Here is a 22937-nt window from a genome sequence, read left to right on the forward strand (position 1 = left end):
AACGTTCTGAGTTACAGGAGGTTTGTTTACTTCTGTGAAATAAGCGTGATTCAAACAGTCACACTGAAGATTGGGAATTGATTTTTAAAGTATGCCAGGCCTCATTTTAATGAAAACAAAACATTTCTGGAAAGAATTGTTACAGTGCTCTGCTCTGTTATTTCCATGTGGTGCATACTTGATGAAGGGGAAAAATATAGTTAATCATGTAGTTTTTTCTTACGTGCTAAACTTGCACTTCTCAGTATCAGGTTTGTCTGCAAAGACTTGGAGCTGTGAAGGGTGACTTCCAGCTTAGCCTCTTTGGCAAGTATTTATCATACTTGATCTTTGCAGTTTAAAGACATCAAGAAAGCCTGGAGAACTATTGCTCAAGAGCACTTTCAAGATTACAAGAAAGTCATGAAAAAATGAGGGCAGGCGCAAGACTTTCACACAGTTCAGTATGAGCTGATACTATCAGTAAGTGAACGAAGTAATGGTGATAGGAGATGATGCAACAACGACAGCTTTGGTTGGCTTAAATAATACATTTAATATACAGAATACACAAATGCATGCATCTGTATATCTGCATGGAGATTCTTCTTCACCAGCAGTGACATGTGCTGATATTTACAGACAGAATACAGTGTGAAACACAAGGCCATTAAACTGCCAACTCCTGCTTTTAAAAGTTATTCTTTGGACATTGGCTGCTGTTTTAATCATTTTAAGTCCAGTTCTTGAACCTTAACATTTGCAGAGGAATGATATTTTTTTCATGGGCTTTTTTTGAGCCTTTTAACACTGAGCTATGAATTATTCAACTATTAAAAAGCGCCTAAATAATGTATACTTTATTAATCCCGTAGGAAATTAGTCCTCTGCATTTAACACATTCACTCAGTGAAGCAGTGAGCAGCCACCAATCCAGCACCGGGGAGCAGTGTGTAGAGACAGTACCTTGCTCAGGGGTACCTCAGGGTAGCCGTTCTGTGGATTTGAACCACCAACTTAGTAGGTAGTTCATGGGGTGAACACCCTACTTACTGAGCTATCCCTGCGCCTAACGCAAAGGATGAACCAGTTTTGTGCCTACGCATTACAGACAACTGTAAAGATTTGAAAAGAGACCTTTCTGCACTTTTTGCTAACAGCAACAACAAATAATTTGTTCTGACTTATTTATTTGAACTGACAAAAAATGCCAAACATAACACAGTTTTACAGGCATAAAATGTTATTTTTTTCTTCACCAAAAATGTGATTCTCACAGAGCTATTAGGAAAACACTTGGTATATCTCTGCATGGTGTGCAGTGCATCCTTAAAACGTTTGAGGAAACTGAACAAGTGGAGGACTGAAGAAAAGTGGCAGGCCTAAAAACTAGATACAGCCGATGAACTCAGTCTGAAAGTCATGACCTTTGGCCACATGGCCACAGGTCTCATCGACTAATAAATTGAATCTGACATTTTTATTTCAAATTGTCATCGGAATATAAGGCCGAGGTCAACAGACTGGAACAACAGTGAGTGTCTGCAGCCATCTGTAAAACACAGTGGAGGCTCTTTCATGGTTTGGGGCGTCATTTGAGCCGGTGATGTTGGGGATCTTGTCAAAGGTGATGGAATTATGAGTGCACAAAAGCACCATTAGAATTTGTCAGAGTTCAGACTGTGTTGAAGGCTAAAGGTGGTCATACAAAATATTGACGTTTAAGCTCTGCACTGCTGAGAAAAAACTAAGAAGCCGTCAGATTGTTTGAGCCACAATAAAAAAGGTAAATATGAAAACATGATATGAATTTATCTCAAAGAATTTTAAGGTCATATTTGGTAGGCATGTTATGGCATAATTATAGCTGTCAGTGCAAGCAGTTTCATACCTATTAAACAAACCAATTGGAATGTCTGTGTACCTCACCCGGTGACATGTATGCACATGAAGAATTAACCAAACAGACAAACACACCCTGACACTCATTGCAAGACATTTCTTCTGTCTGCTTCATCACACGAACCTATTCTCCTAAACAAACCCTTTTTGTCAAGATCCAAACAGTTTACTGCAGCTCTATCTACATTACTTTGTTGATTTGTGCTTACAGCTGGAGATCTCAGACAAACTTTATCAGATTCATTCTCAAGAGGTCACACTGAACCCGAAATCTCTTAGATTGGTGCTGTGGGGGAGGGGGGGATTTTCATTTAACTGCAGTCTCCCACTAAAACTAAGAATTACAGCTGGACAGAAAACAGAAAAGCTCTATTATGAGACACAGAGTGAGCCAAGGTAAACCATCTCCTCTTCTCTTCTTTGCTTTTTCCTCAGTCATGTTTCTATCCTCACCTCTTCTCCTGGCAGCTGTAAGTTTCTTACTGGGAGAGGGGGCTGTTGTTTTTGTTTTGTTGACTCTAGAGACGGTGTTCAGGGACGGAGGAATTGAAGACAAAAAGAAAGAAGAGTTAAATAAAGGGCTGGAAAGCAGAGGAGAGATTAGTAATTGAGGGATGTGGGGGAAAGAAAAGCAAATCTGAGATGCGTGAGAAGATAGCACTGAGCAGGCAACAATGAGTCATCAATTGTCCCAGGGCAATAAAATGCTGTTATCTCTAGCTCCCCATAGACTGGACTCCACTTACTGAATACATTTTGATGATTTTATATGGAGAACTGTGACCTTGTGTCAATGGCTTGTTTCCTTATTTCTACAAATTCAATCATCCGGTTTAAAAATATAAATATTATTTTAGGAAGACCGTGCTACAGTCAGGAGCTAGCTGGCTGCATGGTAGCATGGAGAGATCTAAGAAGGAACCAGTCTTCACACTTTATAGTCCTTTATGATTTTTGTCCATATATGAAGTGAGTCGCTCTCATCGCTTTGTAGTTAAAGGTTAAATTGCTATTGGATGTTCAAGCTCTGGTCATGAAGGTAAACCTCTGATGTGTTAAACAACTTGTCAATCAGTGGTATCATTCACTCCTATGGGCAGTCACTTCAGCAATCAAAGCTGATCCCACTTTGCATCGCTAACAATTGTTCTGCCTCTCATTGTCACAAATCACTGAGTTTCATTGATATTGTGCAGTCTGTAGTCACTACATCACTTTAAGCCTTTTTCTGTGACCCTTTAGATGTGTCAAGGGTGAGAATTAAATTTTCCCAATGAGAAAATTGGCTCACATAAGAAACTGGGACTGTTGTGGAACAGCCCCAGTTAGATGAAATAAAATAGCAAACATGATGCTGTAATAACATTTAAATTTGATGTTTTCTTTATTTTTTTTAATAGCTTGTAATGGTTTTTAATAGTAAGTTTTTTGGTCCTCCCTAATTTTTTTTTCAGTATTTTCTTTAGGAGGGCAGACAGATGATGCTGACTTTCTATAACTTTGCATTATTGATCAGTGAGGAGTTAAAGGACTTGAAACATTTATTTTGACTAAAATACATATTATATTATTATTTTTTATACATCGTTTGGTTTCTTCTGTTCTCAGACTTCTTGCCAAGATATGTTTAGTTATCAACTTTTGTCATTTTGTTTTGTATTCAAGTTTAAAAATGATTCAGCTTTGTATGTTTTCTTGCTTTGCCAGTCCAGAAAACCCCCTTTTGATTACCAAAAGTGTGTGTTACACGTTGTGAAAATCTTTAATGAGCATCTTGGCACAGAGACCAGACAAGTCAAACTTGGATGGGAAAGAGTTTCTTCTGTTCCTTACAAGAGGCAGGAGAAAACCTCGCCTGGGCCCAAAGGAACAGCTGGGGGAAATACTGAATCACCGACCACATTCTCTCCCGCAGTAGTCCTGACCCTTTGGGTGGGACGGATTTACCAGTAGTGTCTAGACAGAGTTTTGTACTGAGGTTACAGGTTGAACAAGACAGCTGTCCATAAAGCCTGAGAGCATAAAAAGGGTGACTTGGCTAATCAAACATATCAGTGCAAATATCCTGAAACATTTCAGTGGAAGAACAATGCAGAGTTTTATTGAGAATTTCCACAAATATAATCACAGATGCTGTGGAAGTAACAAAGCGAAGCCTTTAAAATACAAATCAATTTCTCTGGAAGTCATCTTTGCTGAACTGTGGGTTATATATACTACTATGAAGCAGACACACACACACACACAGTTACCTTGTGACAGTATATGTGTGCGTGACACGCTTGTATAATATGATAAACTGTGGAACCAAAACTATGCAATGGTTTTGGAGCAAACTAGAGCTAATTTATAAATATATCACATCAGTATTAAATATAATTGAGAATTATAGGAGATCATTTAAGTACTTTTCTGTACCCATAATGATACTATATAGTATTTGAGAAATATGTTACCTTATTGTTGAGTTAGGTAACCTGAACCTGGGTCGGTCTCTAGTTAGCCAGCTGCTAGCTTTGCATTTACAGTACAGAAATCAAGGTGCTTTCAGTGCTCTCATCAAATCCTCATGAACTTAGATAAATATAAACATTCAGAATTCACAAAACTTTCCCTAATAAACATTTAAACTATTACAGAACATTTAAAGCTATGGGGAAATCATTTTTCATTGTGTTCCCACTCTTAATAGGAAGAACATACAGGTACTTCCTCTACCTGTGATAACTGCACTTTTGGTAAAACCATTCACCTTTTTGAATGTTAAAATTCCCTTTATATGCCTTTAATGGCATGGTATGTGCCTGTTTTCATACTATTTTAAAATGCCCATGAATAAAAACAAATGTATTAACAAAATAAAAGTGAAATGATGAGTTAATGGAAGGATAATTGAGTTTACACACATCTGCTTGCTGTATTAGAGCAGCACTCTCTCTGTCCTTTCTGTTGGTAACATCACAGACCGGAGGCTGTTCCTGTTGATGGAGGAGCTCCAGCGAAAACATTTATTCAGTCTTTTCATTAATTGTTGTTTCTTCCGACCGGCTGATGGATATAAAGTCCACAAAAACACCCAAACTCAACAGGAGAAAATTAAAAACATGTAGAAACTGCTTTGATTGTCATCAAGCCAGGGAATGGTTGATATCAGCTGGTGTCACTGTCATAGATATGATTACTTCAATTTCCCAGCTGTCTCAGATTAATGGAGATTACATTATAATTTCAGATGAAATTCTTTGTAAGTATATGTAATTTGATAGGTACTTTGATTCTACTGAATGTTTGCCTCGTTCCTTTTCAACAATCATGTGTTTTTAAGCTCTGGCTGAGGACCAGATGTAATCAGCGCACGATTGATTTGAGGGGAGATGTTGCTTAACCTTGAAATTCATGATTAAACCACCAATCACCAACAGTTGGCTGTGACAAATAAAGAGGACCCTGTGCGTATCAGAAGGAGAGAGGAGATATTTTGACTCAAAATATAATTTCCAGTATCAGCAGGGCAAAAACTATTCTCCAAAGATGTTCAACATTGAGGTGCTGCTTCTTCAGTGACATCTGTTGACTTAGACAGATTTTGGGAAAATCTGAACTTCTCCGCTAAATGTTCAGCATTTTTTTGGCAAAGACTGAACAAACGATTAGAAGTAAAGGCATACAGGAGTGGATTTACGGCACTGTTTACAAATGTTACAGAGGCGAAAGCGTTCCAGGTGTCCTCGCTAAACTTTAACAAGGATTTGTTATCGAGGGAAACAGCTGCAATCTCCACCACATTCATGGCACGATATGGTACCCACAGGACAAATACAGTCACTATGATGCTGGTAATCAGTCTGGTGGTCTGTGGATTGTTGAATAAGGCTGCTCGATTCAGCTTTCTGTAGAGACTGATGTATGAAAAAGCCATGACAGAAAATGACACAACTCCTATCAGGAGTCCTGTCAACACCACAGCTACCCTCTGACCCTTGGAGGAGTAGTGAGGTTTGCAACGTGTCCCGTGCTGATCTTTGTCCAGGCATCGAACCACTAAAGCGGGGATGGACAGGGTCATCGAAGCCAGCCAGAGAGGAGCCAGCAGCAACCTTGCTTTCACTAGATTTAAACTCCTCTGTAGGTGAACCACCTGAAGGAAACGCTGAACACTGAGCACAGTCACAGTCAGCAGACTGGCATAAATGCTGCAGTACCCAATGTACGTTATGAGCTTGCAGGCTGCCAAGCTGAAGGTCCAGCCATAGAGAAAATAGTAAATCCACACTGGAATGGTAACAAAGGAGAGCAGGTCTGACACAGCCAGATTCATCATCAAACTCTGGCTCAGACTGGACATGTTCTCCCAGTTTGGCTTAAGAACGATGACAGCGATGTTTCCAGGGAATCCCAGCAGAAAACAGATGGACAGCACCACTACAGGAACAAGACTCCTGGAGTCCAAAGAAGGATGAGGTGAATCTCCAGGAGAGGAAGAGATGTTAGAAGTAACCGTGGTGGAGTTGACTTGTGCCATGCTGGAAAGTTGGTGTGAGTGGCACGCACTAATAATGATAAATGATAAAGGTGTTCACCTTTTGATGAATCAAAGGGGAACTAATAACAAGGAAACTGTGATGCTAATGCAAATGAGGGTTAATCCCTTAATATCACATTGTCACAACAGATGGAACAACGCCAAGGAAGTACAGATTTCACATGTATAAAGACTGAGAACTAATTTTCAGCGTTACGTCATAGAACTGGATGTTTTCCACTTCCCTCGGAACTGGTCGGGCTATTTTGACTTCATAGAAACAAAGGTTGAGAAAACATGAGAATAACACAATAAAACAAGAATAAAATCTCTGCAGCAGCAACTAATAGGATAGGAATAAGGAGGAATTGCCTGTAGCAGAGTCTTTGTTGACATAAACAGCAGGGGTTAAAGAGCTGCACTGGACTCATGTCTAGAAACACTTTGATAGGTCATTTGAAATACATTTAATACACACACACACACACACACACACACACACACACACACACACACCACATAAACCTACACTCAAAGTTCCTCGAGGCTGATTTATATGTAAGAGCAATAAATGTTTATGTTTAAATACAGTTCTAAAAGAACGAAATAGCAACATAAACCGGAATCTGTGTCCACACGACTGCAACTTTGACCTCAAACGTGATGTCATCACTTGCTAAAAACACAAAAACCTTCGCGCTGCTGGGCTGGTTCATCCCTCTGCATGCCTGGTGCTGACTTTTTTTTAGACATCGGAGTGGGATGTGGATGTCTATGAGGACCCTGCACGCTGCCTCTCATTGCGATCCCCCTTCTTTTTTTCCTTTGAGCTCAGCAAATGATGGAAGCAGTCTGCGGGAAGTATTTCGGATAGAGAGAGTTTTTTTTAAATCCACGCTAAATGGGAGTGCTTATTTATTTTATCTGCAGGTAGGAATGTTTTATATTTTTCATTTTTTTGCATGTCGCTAACAACGAATAGGTCACATTAGCTTATTTACATTAATATGTCCTTCCTAATAATATCTGTAAAATGTATATATTTTTAAATTTACGGGTTATGCAGATTTATTTTCATAGCTTTCACGTTGTTTGTTATTGACCTGCTTAACTTTGCAATAAATACATTAGTTTGGATCCAGAAAATATGTTTTCGGTTTTATAGGAAAGTTAATGATTATATATCGTGATTAGATTCGAGATAATTTGCAAAGTTAACGGAAATAACTAACATGTCATTTAAATTTAAAGTGAAATCTTAAACATTTAGCTGCCGAGCTATTTTCAATTCATACGTAAAGCTTGTGCGCCATCTGCTGGTCGTTTAACTCCTAGCCTCAGTGTAAAAATCTTGTTGTATTTCTCTCCAACTCTCAAATATTTTTTTTTTTTACTGTATTTTCAGCGGGATGGCTCTGACTCATTTGAAGCATGTGCTGCTCTGTGTAGCTGCACTTTCAGCTTCTGGTGTTTTTGGCAATAGTGAGAGCAACGAGGTGCACAGGTGGACCAGACAGAGCCTTCCTGAGCTGGTGGCCACACGCACAGCACTTTTAAGAACACCTTTGTTCACAGGGCAGGAAGAGAAAAACGAAGAATTAGAAAGAAAAGCGGCAAAGATGCTCTGTGGAATAGAATGTCAAAGCACCCTACCACCTGTAGACCAAACTGAACAAGAGAGAAATCTGGGATATGAGACGCTGTATGAAAATGGCACTCGCACACATACAGACATGAGTTTGCAGGGTATCAACAAGATGTCTACAAGACCACCGGCACATTCAACAGGTCTTCCCCGCAGGAAACGGCAGGTTTATGGAGCAGATGGTCGTTTTGTGATCTCAGACTCCCATTTCATCACCAACTACCCGTTCTCTGCTGCAGTCCGCATCTCTACGGGCTGTTCTGGAGTCCTAATATCTTCAAAACATGTGCTAACAGCAGCACACTGCATCCATGATGGCAGGGACTACCTGGAGGGTGCCAGGAAGGTTAGAGTAGGTTTGTTACAGCTGAAAACTACAAGAGGAAGTGGGGGGAGGAGAAGAGGAGGGAGGAGAAGACAAGGAAGGAAAGGAGGGGCTGAGAAAGGTGAGAAGGAAGGAGAGGAGCAGCTAATGGATGGAGGTGGGGAGATGAATAGTTTAGTTGGGGAGAGAGGGAGAAAGGGAGTTGAAGGTAGAAGACGTAGCGGGAGAAAAAGGGCTGAGGAGGGAACAGCTGATGGTGGAAACAAAAAGTCTGAGAGAAGAGGGAGACAAAAAGGCTTCAATCGTGTACGCCGCAGTACTGGGGCCACACGGGAACCAGTGTTTCGCTGGACTCGAGTTAAGCAAACCAAAATCCCTCAAGGATGGATCCACACCCTGAACTCTACTAATTCTCTTTCCCCTGACTATGACTACGCCCTTCTGGAGCTGAAACGACCAGTAAAGCAAAAGCACATGGAGCTCGGAGTAGCACCCTCAACTGCGCCCCTCACAAGGATCCACTTCTCAGGCTATGATGCTGACAAAAACCTGCCTGACGGCATCGGAGATGAGAGGGTGGTTTATCGCTTCTGCTCAGTGGCAAAGGAGTCGGATGATCTGATGTATCAGCACTGCGACGCGCAGACCGGTGCTACAGGGGCGGGTGTTTACATCCGACTCAGGCAGGAAGCGGGACACACAGGCAGCGAGGGGAAGTGGAAGAGGAGGGTGATTGGAGTGTTTTCAGGCCATCATTGGGTGAAGGTGGAGGGGGGTGAGCAGAGGGACTTTAATGTTGCAGTGAGGATCACACCTCCTAAATACGCCCAGATCTGCCACTGGATCCATGGAGATCCAAGTCTTTGTAAAGAGGTCTGAAGATACAGAGACAGAGCAGAGGGTATGTGAGAGGCAAAGAGCTGAAGACACCTTCAAAGGGACTCAAAGATCAGGGACACTGTGTATAAAACCTGTAGAGAACTGTCTCATCATTGGTGCTAAACAATTAATCCTTGATAAAAATAAATAAATAAAATAAAATAGAGCTTTAGAAGCTTTGTATAGACAAGCCCCACAACCCACCCCCCCAAAAGTCATTTTAGTAGAAGTATTTTTAAAAGTAATCACATCTTCAAAGTACAATATGTCAGAATGCAGCTGAATATTTCTCAGTGTATCCAATTTTAGATGTTCTTAAGATCATTCTAGGATGAAAGAAGAAAACTTGAAGCTGTTTTCTTTACAGATACATTTACAATACTGATTTACATATAAAAGAAGCAGAGTTTCCAGTAAAACATTTTCATAAAATAATTTTTCATCAAATAATGTGAAAACATAATACCTACATGATCCATAATGCAATCCCACTGCCACAGTCTGGTTGGAGGTTAGAATAATAGTGATGTCTTTAAACTTAACTGCAACTTTTAACTGCAAAGGCTGAAGTCACGAACCTTAAGCACAGACAAGGAGCGGATGAGTTTTTTTTTCTTTTTATTATTTAAGTCAGTTTAATTTCAATTTTAACAACAGTTATTGTGTTTTATACTTACAAATTGTATATAATACGATCGTGGGTTTAAAAGAGCTGCAGCTTTTAATAAAGTGTAAAAATGTGAAAAAAATATGATCTGAAATCAGCTTCTCTCTTCAATGAGAGTTTGACAGACCAACCTTAAGTTGAAGACTGCTGCATTTGTCTCTGATTCTGGATCTGTAGCCTGTTCAGCCATTTATTGGGTTATTTAGAGAAGTTGGTTTTAGTTGTACTTGTTAAGGAAATACTGGTCTACATAAGATATGTATGGATTTTTTATTACTGTACTTTTGTTGGTTTTTGACAGTGTTGATCAAACAAACACGTTTTCTTGTGTAATTCTTGCTGTAAAGAAATAAAATAAAATTGCTGATACAAACCAAAGCAAACAAGTCTGAGCCACGAGGGTCACTGAGATCAATGCATTGATGTATCCTTCATATTTCATATTCATTAACATTTTGTACTCATTTTATTTTTCTTTCAAAACTTTGTTATGCTACACTGGATAAAGATACAGTGACTTTTTGGAAATAATGTACAGAACATCCAGCATATACTCGAGCGCTTTAGACTTCAGCAGCAGCATATGAACCAGTGTACTGATTGCTGCTTCACCACAAATTACTCAAAATAAACTGAGGCCCCTTTCTAATTACAAACACAAAAACTTCCTTGTTTCTTTGATTTCCAGCTTGAACTCACTATACACGCAGACAGAAACAAGAAAAAGAGTGCCAGATTCACCGGTAGCACTGTTTAATGCAGTACCACCCAACACCAGCAAAGGGCGACACAGTACACGCTCTAGTGATCACTGCCTTTGTTACAGCTTCAGGGGATAGGTACAAACAGTGCTAACAGTGTAGGTTTGCTAATAATAATCAGTCCGCTGTAACTGTATGCCAGGCGTTTATTAGCAGCCAACATGAACATCCGTACACTCGTAACAGGAAGTACACATAACCCCCAGAGAGAGAACCACAGCGACACCTGCTGGAACTCTCCGTAACAGCAGCAACAGCAGGCAGTATAGACAAACATAACATTGCTGTTATCTACATCCCCCTTTTCAGTTTTTTTCTTCTTCTTAGTTTTGCACTTCTCAGGCAAACCCAAATCAAACAACACCACCGTAATGGAAGAACTTATCAGGTTATGGATTACACAAAAAAAAAATGAAGGTTCAAATATCAAATGAAATTCACAGTAATCATTGTCATAACTGCGACAAGTATGCAATAACATAACACGAGATAAAACACAAAATACATCACCAGTGTGCTTTTAATCCACGTATTTACTATTCGGTTTAGACACTCTACCAGATCTGGTTCGGTACAAGTTGCCATCAGAGCGTACTTGGCATTTTGTAGGTGTTATCACCTGTTCTGACTGTTTTGTGCCATGTTGTGGTGGGTCAAGTTGAACTTGAATTGTTTCATGTTTGTTGGTTTGTGTTTTATTAGGTTCAGTTTCATCCACTCGTCGAGATGTGTCCAGTTCATCTTGTGTTGTAGCGAGCTTTTCGGGTTGAGGCTCGCTCACAGGCAGAAGATGTTGTCTGTTGTGCCTGTATTCTTTTCCACCCGGCTCAACGACATAAGAGCGAGGTTCAGCACATACCTTACTTACAACTCCAATCTTGTCATGTCCTCTCTGTGTTTGTAATCTCACCACCTCGTTTGGTGTTAATGGACTGAGCAGCTTGCTGGACTTGTTGTAGTGTTGTTTTTGAGTTTTCCCCTTTTTGTGAGTTGAGTTTTGATAGTGGTTGTCACTTTTGCTATTGGTGTTAGCAGTTTTTTGCACACAGGAAGGGTTGACCGCATTCGTCTTGATAGCAGCCTCTGTGCTGGTGAGCCAAGAATGTTGTCTCGTGGCGTGTTGCGTAGATGTAACAGGTTCAAATAGAAATCAGTTCCATCTCTTTTTGATGTTTCAAGGAGTCTTTTAGCACTCCGGACAGCTCTTTCACTGAGTCCATTTGACTGAGGGAACTCAGGGCTGCTTGTGACATGTATGAACTCCCAGTGTGTGGCAAACTCACGAAAGGTCTGGCTGGTAAACTGGGTGCCATTGTCTGAGTACAGTTTCTGTGGTATCCCATGTAATGACTGAGGCAGATGTTAGGTTTTCAAGTTTATCTATTTCAAACCATCCAGAATATGAATCCACGAGCACAAGGTAGTGGCGGTTGTCCCATTCGAATATGTCTGTGGCTGTGATGGACCAGGGAAGATCAGGAATTTGGTGTAGTTTCAGGGGTTGTTTTTGTTGGTGAGGCTTTAGACTGTTGCAAATGCTGCATGATTTGACTTTGTTCTCAATGTCAGAGTTTATTGTCAGCCAGAACACGCTGTCCCTTGCTCTCCTTTTTGTAGACTCCATGCCTGGATGTCCCTTGTGTAGTTCCTGTAGATAAGTTTCACCGGGTTTCTGTTGTCTTTTGTTAAAGTTATGCCTCTCCATTATGACATTGGTCTCTGGGTTGCAGATCTCCCTGAACTTTCTCTTTAGACATACGTGGTCTTCCCTCGATTCCGCGGCGACTTCTACCATGCCTTTAGCTGATATGACTGAGGGGGGCATACGTGAATGATCGCTCTTTTTCAATGGCCTCTGGTCCCGCCAGATTGAGGAGTATATAGGCCTTAGAATTAGCATTTTTGTCACTGTGGGCAGCGGCGATAAAGATGTCATATTCGCGCTCGAACTTACGCCAGTTTTCAGCGACGTTGCCGTCAAAGATGAGAGGATCTGGGCGCCGGAATCCGTCCGCCATGTTGTGCGGAGATTGCTTTTTTTGTCGTCCTCACCGGTGTTGTGCCAAAAAGTGATTGTCTGCCAAAAACTGATTTCCAGTGTTTCTGTGTATTTTTTATGTGTAATATCTTTACGTATGTTCGTAAATAGACTTCAGTGAACAGGGTTTACAAAGGGGTTACATAAAGAATTAAAAAATTATCTGTTTTTAAAGTATCTTTACAACTTGTACTTACCAATAGCGTAACCAATCCGCTCCTTTATCCCCACTGAAAATATTTACTGAAATATTGTAATATTTGCTGCCATTTCTTCTGTCCTATTGGGCAACTTACTCTTACAAAATACATTTTTAATGTTAATGAGATTTTTTTTACTGCATAAATAAAGGTTATATAAAAGTCACTGCCAAAAACTGATTGCGTCTTCTATCTTGTTACAAGAATGTTGTTTGTGGCGCAAGATGACTTTATGTCATCCATAAGGGATGCATTTTACATATGTTTAACATATTATAGCCCAAAAACTTACTTATAGCACTTTAAATATGAGCAATCGCTTTTTGGCAAATACCGGAAATCACTTTTTGGCAGACAATCACTTTTTGGCACAACACCGGATCCCTTTTTTCTTCTTGGACTGTGCAGGCTTTCTAATACATCCCACTTCTGACATCATGTAGGTTTGCTTATAATAATCAGTCCGCTGTAACTGTATGCCAGGCGTTTATTAGCAGCCAACATGAACATCCGTACACTCGTAACAGGAAGTACACATAACCCCCAGAGAGAGAACCACAGCGACACCTGCTGGAACTCTCCGTAACAGCAGCAACAGCAGGCAGTATAGACAAACATAACATTGCTGTTATCTACACACTGTAACAGTATATAAGCCAATGAAGCCAATGAAAAATTAGTTAACGACTTGCAACATGGAAATTACTTCATTTATACATCATTAAAATTATCTAAAGCTATAGTTAACAGTTCCCAATAACTTTTTTTAAATGATAGGTGTTGCCACTCAGAGAATATCACGTCATACGTGCTGAAAAAACACAGAAGAAATCAAAACCAAGACGACAAGACTTCTTTGAGGGTTTTTTTTTTTTTTGCAAAGTTTGTTTTAAAAACAAACTCTTTTCAAATATTTGCAACATCTCCCTCTGTGTCTCAGCATGTCTCAGCTTTTGTGCAGGATTGTCATTAAAATGGCTGTAAAGAACGGTACGATTGTGCAGTCGTGTCTTCAACCAACCGCAGCGCATTGTGCCAAGGTGCAAAGATTCAGACCACAGCAAGGATTGTGTCTCATGACACAGGATGTGATGTGAAAATTGTCCCGCAACACAAGGGAGGTTGCAGCAGCGGGGAAAGCGACCAGTGTGGTGGGTATACTGGGGCCTTTAGGCTGCTTTCAGCATTGGTAGTGTGGTTGGTTAGGTTAGGCAGCAAAAATCATTGATTTTGTTTTGGAAAAATCAGGTTTAGCACACAGTCGATTTGACAGGAGATGTTGCTTAACCTCATAGTTTATTATTAAACCACCAATCATCAACAGCTTTCTGTGATAGATAGAGTGGACTGCACCCTGTGTGCATCAGCAGGAGAGAGGAGATCTCTTCACTTAAGATACAATATTCATTATACATAATCTTATTATGTTATCTTATTATTATCTTATTAATACTATTATTAATAATAATATTAGTAATATAACAGTGTGGTTGAACTCTGCCATGCAGAAAAATTACTAAGATGCTGGTTCTGCAGTGATATCTCTTGATTCAGGCAGGTTTTGAGCTGTTCTGAACTTCTGTATTAAATTTTCAGCAATTTTTTGCCACATTGTGGACAAACGATCAGAAGTAAAGGCATACAGGAGTGGATTCACAGCACCATTTACAAATGTTAGTGCTCCAGTAGTAATCCAGCTGTCTTCACAAAATGTTAGCAGGGCCTCAATTTTTAGGGAAATGGCTGCCACACCCAGCACATCAATAACAAAATATGGGACCCACAGGACAACAAAGGTCACAATGATGCTGGTAATCAGTCTGGTGGTCTGTGGATTGTTGAAAAAGGCTGCCCGATTCACCTTTCTGTAGAGACTGATGTATGAAAAAACAATGATAGAAAGGGACACAAATCCTACAAGGGCCTCTGTCAACAGTACAGCCATCCTCTGTCCCTCGGAGGAGTACTGAGGTCTGCAATATGTCCTTTGCTGATCTACTTCAAGTAGCTGTTGAGCTAGTAAAGCAGGAGTGGACAGGGTCATTGCAGATAGCCAGAGGGGAACCAGCAGCTTCCTTGCTCTTACCTGATTTAAACTCCTCTGCAGGTGAACAACCTGAAGGTATCGCTGGACACTCAGCACAGTCACAGTCAGCAGACTGGCATAAACACTGCCATACACAAAGTATGTTATGAGTTTGCAGGGCAACAGGCCGAAGGTCCAGCTATAGAGGAAATAGTAAATCCACAATGGAAGGGTACCCAGGCAGAGCAGGTCTGACACAGCCAGACTCAGCATCAAACTCTGGCTCAGACTGGACATGTTCTCCCAGTTTGGCTTGAGAATGATGACAGCGATGTTTCCAGGGAATCCCAGCAGGAAGCAGATGGACAGCACCACTGCAGGAATCAGATTGGTGGAATACCAGACAGTCTTAGGGAAATATCCAGGAGAGGAGGAGATGTTATAGGTAGCCACGGTGGAGTTGACTTGTGCCATGCTGCAAACCTGCTGTCAGTGTTGTGCACTGAGCAAGTGATGATGATGATGATGATAAATGTGCAGCCACATGAACAAGTAGTTACTTCTGATGAATCAAAGGGGAACTAATAACAAGCAAACTGTGATGCTAATGCAAATGAGGATTAATCCCTTAATATCACATTGTCACAACAGATGGAACAACACCAAGGAAGTATAGATTTCACATGTATAAAGACTGAGAACTAATTTTCAGCGTTTACGTCATAGAACTGGATGTTTTCCACTTCCCTCGGAACTGGTCGGGCTATTTTGACTTCATAGAAACAAAGGTTGAGAAAACATGAGAATAACACAATAAAACAAGAATAAAATCTCTGCAGCAGCAACTAATAGGATAGGAATAAGGAGGAATTGCCTGTAGCAGAGTCTTTGTTGACATAAACAGCAGGGGTTAAACTACAGGTGAGACACACACACACACACACACACATACACACACACACACACACACACACACACACACACCACATAAACCTACACTCAAAGTTCCTCGAGGCTGATTTATATGTAAGAGCAATAAATGTTTATGTTTAAATACAGTTCTAAAAGAACGAAATAGCAACATAAACCGGAATCTGTGTCCACACGACTGCAACTTTGACCTCAAACGTGATGTCATCACTTGCTAAAAACGCAAAAACCTTCGTGCTGCTGGGCTGGTTCATCCCTCTGCATGCCTGGTGCTGACTTTTTTTTTTAGACATCGGAGTGGGATGTGGATGTCTATGAGGACCCTGCACGCTGCCTCTCATTGCGATCCCCCTTCTTTTTTTCCTTTGAGCTCAGCAAATGATGGAAGCAGTCTGCGGGAAGTATTTCGGATAGAGAGAGTTTTTTTAAACCCACAGTAAGGACAACGCTAAATGGGAGTGCTTATTTACAGTTTATTACAGACTCTAGGACACATTTCTCAATACTTAGGTCACTTTTGCAAAACTCCTCACACAGTGAGCACAACAGAAGTCTATGTGGGCTAAACTGAGGATCAGTTATCATTGTTTTGGCACAAAATGCATTCAATGACTACATCTCTCAAATTTCATGAATTATTCTCTCACTCAGACACAACAACTGCCAAAAATCTTTGTACGTACGGGACATTTTGCATGTACTTACATACTGTTTTCAAAACTGTTAAACTTATGGTCAAAACAATAACATAATGCAAAACTGAATAAGACAGCAAAATTCAACAGCAATATTTTATTGAAACATATTTTAAATCTAAAAATGCAGTTTAACCAGCCACAGTTGATTCTCATTTTAGATGAACATCTACACAGGTGTTACTCTATTCTTTATAGAGTAACACCTGTGTATTGCCCTAGATGACATAAGATGTGATGTGGATGAGAACCTGTGGCCAAATGGAGAAGACCGAGTAGATTAGCATTACTATTGTATGTGTATCAGTGGATGGTGTGTATACAAATTCTTGTATTTTGGGATTACTTAGTGCAAAAAAATAAAAATACATAAACAAATATTAATAAATTCTGCATGATGTCTGATTCATTCCAGTAACATATATTGAAATTATAAACAGAGATGTGTCCTTGTTTTACACAAGAAAACACTGTGTAATGCTACATGTTGTTAGTGTTTTTTAGGTCATTGTTTTGTGGGTGACAAAGTGTGTTTGTCGGCTGTCAACCTTTGCTAGTGTTCTGGAAGAATGAGTTTATTTGAGACCTGAATAAAGTGTTTTGGTAGTTGTAGTGCATTTTGAATGTGAAATGAACTGCTTTGCCAAGCTGAAGGTCAGTTAGGAGAATTGTGTGAAGAGTTTTGCAAAAGTGACCTAAGTATTGAGAAATGTGTCCTAGCGGCTGTAAAAAACTGTAATTTAACTAGAGACTTTTGAGGAATACAATTTGCATCATAGTATTTTTATATATTTTTTTATTTAACTTTTTTTTAAAGGTTATAGGTTGATATAGACAGCTGTCCATAGAACATAAGAGTACATTTGATCTGTAATTAAAGCCCTTTTTCTCAACCATACAAACAGAGGAAGACCCCCTTGAGTTCATGGTTCACCTCACATATCAGTGCTGAAGTCACTTCAGTTGCTCTTTAAGTTAGTGAAAAGAAAGCAAGAAGGTGACCACTGGACAGAAAATAAATTAGAACATGAGGATGCAGACAGCAATAAAACAAATATAATCTATGTCAAAAGAAGAACAATGTAGAGCTTTATTAAAACATTTCCAGTGAAAATAATCAGCGAGACTGTGAGTAAACTAAGCGCAGCTTTTAAAAAATACAAATGAAGTATTTAGGAAGTCTCCATTCCAGAGGCCTGCTGTCTATATATAGTCCTATGAAACACATACATTTACTTTATAACAGTAACAGGTACACAGGTTCAGTCTGAAAAAATAACTTGGAGGAGTGACAAAACATTTCTCCCACTGAAAACGTTACATGCAGATGAACAGAATCAACTTTGTGGGTTGTCCTTACATGGATGATTGAGCCTGTGTCAAGAGAGTAACAGGTTACATTACAGATTTAGATGTTAGTTACAACAAAATTAAGAAACTTGCATCAAATGAGCCATTGCAAAATAAAACTATAATATAAAGTAGCGATACATTTGATCCACCTCACCCAGCTACAACAGACAAAATAACTTATAGATAGATAGATAGATAGACAGATAGATAAATAAATTCCCTGCTTGCCCCTGCGGGCGCTCAATCCTTCAAGCTCGGGTCCTCTACCAGAGGCCTGGGAGCTTGAGGGTCCTGCACAGTATCTTAGCTGTTCCTAGGACTGCGCTCTTCTGGACAGAGATCTCCGATGTTGTTCCTGGGATCTGCTGGAGCCACTCGCCTAGCTTGGGAGTCACTGCAACTAGTGCTCCGATTACCACTGGGACCACCGTTACCTTCACCCTCCACATCTTCTTGAGCTCTTCTCTGAGCCCTTGGTATTTTTCGAGCTTCTCGTGTTCCTTCTTCCTGATGTTGCTGTCATTCGGGACCGCGACATTGATCACTACAGCCGTCTTCTTCTGTTTGTCTACCATCAATATGTCCGGTTGGTTAACCATCACCATTTTGTCCATCTGTATTTGGAAGTCCCACAGGATCTTAGCTATCATTCTCCACCACCCTTGAGGGCGTCTCCCATTTTGACCTCCAGGTCCAGGACTTCCAGGTTATACTCGGCCCAGATGTTCCCGTACACTATGCTGGCCGCTTGGTTATGGCGTTCCATGTATGCCTTGCCTGCTAGCATCTTGCACCATGCTGTTATGTGCTGGATTGTCTCTGGGGCATCTTTACACAGCCTCTACCCCAGCCTCTATGGATCTTGTGCTCAGAGCTTATTCCTTATATATATATATATATATATATATATATATATATATATATATATATATATATATATATATATATATATATATATGTATATATATATATATATATATATATATATATATTAAATATATATATATATATATATATATATATATATATATATATATATATGTGTGTGTGTGTGTGTGTGTATGTATATATATATATATATATATATATTCAATTCAATTCAATAAAACGTCCCCACAACTATCTCAAGAAACAAAAAATGTATGGTGGTATCAGCTGTCACTCTCATAGATACAAATATTAGAGGGAAGAAGTCAGTTACCTAGTTGCCTCAGAGGGCTGCGTTTCACCATTGGCTGGTAAGATTAGGCAAAGCTAACTGATTTGGTTATGGAAGGATTTTATTTGGGTTACATTTACCTACTGTATTTACTCTCAGTTGCTTTCTGTTTGTTAAAATTGATGAAACATGATCTCTGGCTTACAGTTAATGTGAAAGTTGCCCAACAAAATATGATCATGAAAGTGATCACAACTGATGAGACCCAATTAATGTGCTTAAAAAAACAGTTGAGAAAAATTTTATTTATCTTTTTTAGATTATACTCTAAGATTTTAGTTAATATTTTTTTTAATGTTTTGATAGTTCTCAAATCAAATTTTTTCAATTCAACTGTAATGAGTACTGAGCTGATATGAGGGGAGATGTTGCTTAACCTCAGAATTAATCATTAAATCACAACCAGCCTGCTGTAAGGAAATCTTTAGACTTAAAATACTATTTTCTGTGTCAGCAGAAAAACAATAAGTTCTCAAAGCTCTCATTGAGATGTTGCTCCCACAGTTATATCTGTTGTCATCGACAGAGTTTGAGGAGCTCTGACTTTCTGTTGGAAATATTCAGCAATTTTCTGGCACAAAGTGGACAGACGAATTGAAGTAAAGGCATACAGGAGTGGATTCATGGTACTGTTTAGAAATGTTAGTGCTCCAACAGTGTTCCAGCTGTCTTCACAAAACTTCAGCAGGCCCTCAATTTTTAGGGAAATAGCTACCAAACTAAGCACATTAATGACAAGATATGGGACCCACAGGACAACAAAGGTCACAATGATGCTGGTAATCAGTCTGGTGGTCTGTGGATTGTTGAAAAAGGCTGCCCGATTCACCTTTCTGTAGAGACTGATGTATGAAAAAACAATGACAGAAAGGGACACAGATCCTACAAGAGTCTCTGTCAACACACTAGCCATCCTCTGGCCATCAGAAGAGTGTTTATTTTTGCATTTTGTCCAGTGTTGCTGTTCTACCAGCTGTAGAAATACTAACTCAGGAATGGAGAGGATCATCGCAGCCAGCCAGAGTGGAACGAGCAGCTTATTTGCTCCTACCTGAGGTAAACTCCTCTCAAAGTGCACCACCTGAAGGTAACGCTGGATGCTCAGCACAGTCACAGTCAGTAGGCTTCCATAAATGCTGCAATAAACAAAGTATGTTATGAGTTTGCAGAACACCAGGCCAAAGATCCAACCATTGACAAAATAGTAAGTCCATATTGGGAGGGTAACCAAGCAGAGCAGGTCTGACAAAGCCAGGTTCAGCATCAAACTCTGGCTCAGATTGGACATGTTCTCCCAGTTTGGCTTGAGAATGATGACAGCGATGTTTCCAGGGAATCCCAGCAGGAAGCAGATGGACAGCACCACTGCAGGAGCTAAACCGCTGGTGTTCCAGGAGGGATGAGGTGAATATCCAGGAGAGGAGATGTTACAGGTAACCATTGTAGAGGTGAGTTGTGCCATGCTTAAACTTGCTGCCAATGTTGTGCACTGAGCAAATGATGATGATAAATGTGTAGTCAGGTCCACAAGGTGTTCTCCCTTGATGTAGAAAAGAGGAACTAAAAACAAGTGCATTGATGCCTTTTGGTTTTTCCATTTGGAAGTAAAGAACATTTACATGTTTCTTTTAAACAAATGGTGAAACAGGTTTATTTTTACGTGGTCTGGAAGAATATTTGCAATGTTTGCAAATGAGTTTTAAATTTAACAGCAATGCAAATATATTTCGCACTGTTTCTGTCACGTTTTGAGTTTTGTGATGCTGGAATAACGTAAGATTAAATAACTTTTTGAATGACTGTTGAAGTAAGGCAAAGCTCACATTTGTTCATAGCAGCGTTAGAGAGAGGTGAATAAGAAGAAGGAGTAGCTAGTAAAAGGTTTTAATGAGAACAAGACAGAAGTCATGTTGTTACACCCAGCGGCAGAAGCGGGAACCCCTGCGCCACCCTTTCCTTTCTGGAGAAGAAATAGCACATCACTCCAATTTTAGCTTCCCTTCAATGGGTTTCAGTTAATTTATGAATACATTTTAAAATCATTTTCTTTGTGTTTAAGCAATGGCTCTGCCTGATTTAATCTGTCTGAGCTGCTACACTCTTATGTCCCACCTTGTTCTCTCATGTCAGCAGACCAGATGCTTTAGGAGGTCTCCTCTCTCCAGGAACTCACTCTGCAGGTAGGGAAGATATAGGAGAGGTGAAGCAAGAACTCAGCCTGGGTGTCTATTGTCTTGTGTAGTCTGGAAGATGAGTGGATGATGGGGTGGGTTCAGTTTTCTCTGTGGTGGGGTCGGGTGTGAGGCCAGATGGCGCTGCTGAACTGGACCCCGGTCCGGATGGGCCTGGGCCCCCTTGCCCTGGTGGGTTGCAGAGTATGGGGGTGCCTACTGGGGTCAGCGGCAAGTGGCCCCTCCCTTCCTTCCCTCCCCATCTCCAGCTGCCTCCCTCTTCCCACTCCACCACAATCACCCACACATGCAGGGACTTGGGGTAAAGGTGTGTCACCAGGGTGCAGGGGAGGCACCCCCACATTACTCACACTCTCATAACACATACATATAGGACCTTGGGGGTGGGCACGCTACAGGGCATCCAGAATACCATCAGGGTGTACAACCTCACCCCTGGCGCCGTTGCCACCTCTCAATTTTACAAACATTATGCTGAGAAGTGGGCAGAAAAGATGACTGAAGCGTACAAGATAGCCAGTGAGAATAGTAAACTGTCCAGCACACAAGGCAAATCCTACTATGACAAAAAACTCAGGGGTGTCGTCTTGCATCCTGGGGAAGGGGTCCTCGTTAGAAATCTTGGTGAAAGAGGGGGGCCTGGAAAGCTAAAGTCATACTGGGAAAAGAGTATCTACGTAGTCAAAGCACAGGTAGCCGACAACCCCGTGTATGTAGTCTACCGAGAAGCAGGAGACAAGGATAAGACTAGAGTGCTTCACCGCAACTTGTTACTTGTGACTACTTGTGAATGACTTGCCAGTTGAGACTCCACAGCACATTCCTGGGCCTACACCAAAGAGACAAACGAAATCAAACAACCTGTCAGGGGACAGAGGCAGGAGAAGGCAACAGACTGAAACAAGTGACTCAGACTCTGAAGAGAGCAATGGAACATTCTGGTTGAGGCTTCCTGTAAAAGAAAGAGAGCCCATCAAAGGAAAGACTTACCATAGGATATCTACTGCAGGAGAGCCCGACCCAGCCTCCGCTGAAGAAAACAGTCATGCAAAAGTACCTGTCAGGGAAGATGATGAACTGTCAATTCCAAATAAGGAAGAACTGTGTGCACGCACCCCTCCACGATGTTCTACTAGCGACATGAGAAGGTCGACTAGGGAGAGGAAACCAAGGCAGATCCTGACATACCAAACACTGGGTGAACCATCGTACCAGCCTCATCCTACAGTTGCAACACTTTCCTCACCCTACATGCCACCACGGACAGTTCCTTATCATATTCCAACACCCACAGGCTTTACACCTTACCTTCCATTTGTTTACACATCTTACATATACACACCTTTGCTATATTGAATAAGTGTATGTGTCAATGTTTTTGAGAAAAATTGACGTTTGAATGCCAGGAGCCATTCTTATTTTGTCAGGGAGCGTGTAACACACTGTAATGTGTGGTCACATTATGTGATTTAATTTTTGTATATTGTATAAGCCTGTAGGTGTAGTTTTGTTAAGGAAGGGCCTTAATTTTGTGATTTTTGTTGGAGACCCAACATGTGGTGTGATCCCTAGTTACGCCACAAGGGGGCACCTCCGCCCTAGTG

At 40.5% G+C, this 22937-nt stretch overlaps 4 protein-coding genes across 4 annotated transcripts; 1 reads left to right on the top strand and 3 right to left on the bottom strand.

Annotated features, from left to right (window-relative positions):
• Nucleotides 1–1228: 1228 nt before the first annotated feature.
• Nucleotides 1229–6606, bottom strand: LOC146501452 (leukotriene B4 receptor 1-like). Its single transcript, XM_085133812.1, has one exon. The coding sequence runs from the start codon at nucleotides 6401–6403 to the stop codon at nucleotides 5417–5419; it is 987 nt and encodes a 328-aa protein (XP_084989938.1). The 5' UTR covers nucleotides 6404–6606; the 3' UTR covers nucleotides 1229–5416.
• Nucleotides 6607–6630: 24 nt separating this feature from the next.
• LOC146501453 (inactive serine protease 35-like) lies at nucleotides 6631–10626 on the top strand. The gene is made up of 2 exons (XM_085133811.1): nucleotides 6631–7333; nucleotides 7809–10626. Exons 1-2 carry the CDS (start codon nucleotides 7305–7307, stop codon nucleotides 9250–9252), a joined length of 1473 nt encoding a protein of 490 aa, XP_084989937.1. The 5' UTR covers nucleotides 6631–7304; the 3' UTR covers nucleotides 9253–10626.
• Nucleotides 10627–13882: 3256 nt separating this feature from the next.
• On the bottom strand, nucleotides 13883–16757 carry LOC146501454 (leukotriene B4 receptor 1-like). Its single transcript, XM_085132034.1, has one exon. The coding sequence runs from the start codon at nucleotides 15416–15418 to the stop codon at nucleotides 14435–14437; it is 984 nt and encodes a 327-aa protein (XP_084988160.1). The 5' UTR covers nucleotides 15419–16757; the 3' UTR covers nucleotides 13883–14434.
• Nucleotides 16758–19010: 2253 nt separating this feature from the next.
• On the bottom strand, nucleotides 19011–20789 carry LOC146501455 (C-C chemokine receptor type 8-like). The gene has a single exon (XM_085133825.1). The coding sequence runs from the start codon at nucleotides 20754–20756 to the stop codon at nucleotides 19623–19625; it is 1134 nt and encodes a 377-aa protein (XP_084989951.1). The 5' UTR covers nucleotides 20757–20789; the 3' UTR covers nucleotides 19011–19622.
• Between the last annotated feature and the right edge of the window lie 2148 nt (nucleotides 20790–22937).

The sequence above is a fragment of the Neolamprologus multifasciatus genome, chromosome 15 (assembly GCF_963576455.1).
Source record: "Neolamprologus multifasciatus chromosome 15, fNeoMul1.2, whole genome shotgun sequence".
Lineage (NCBI taxonomy): Eukaryota > Metazoa > Chordata > Actinopteri > Cichliformes > Cichlidae > Neolamprologus > Neolamprologus multifasciatus.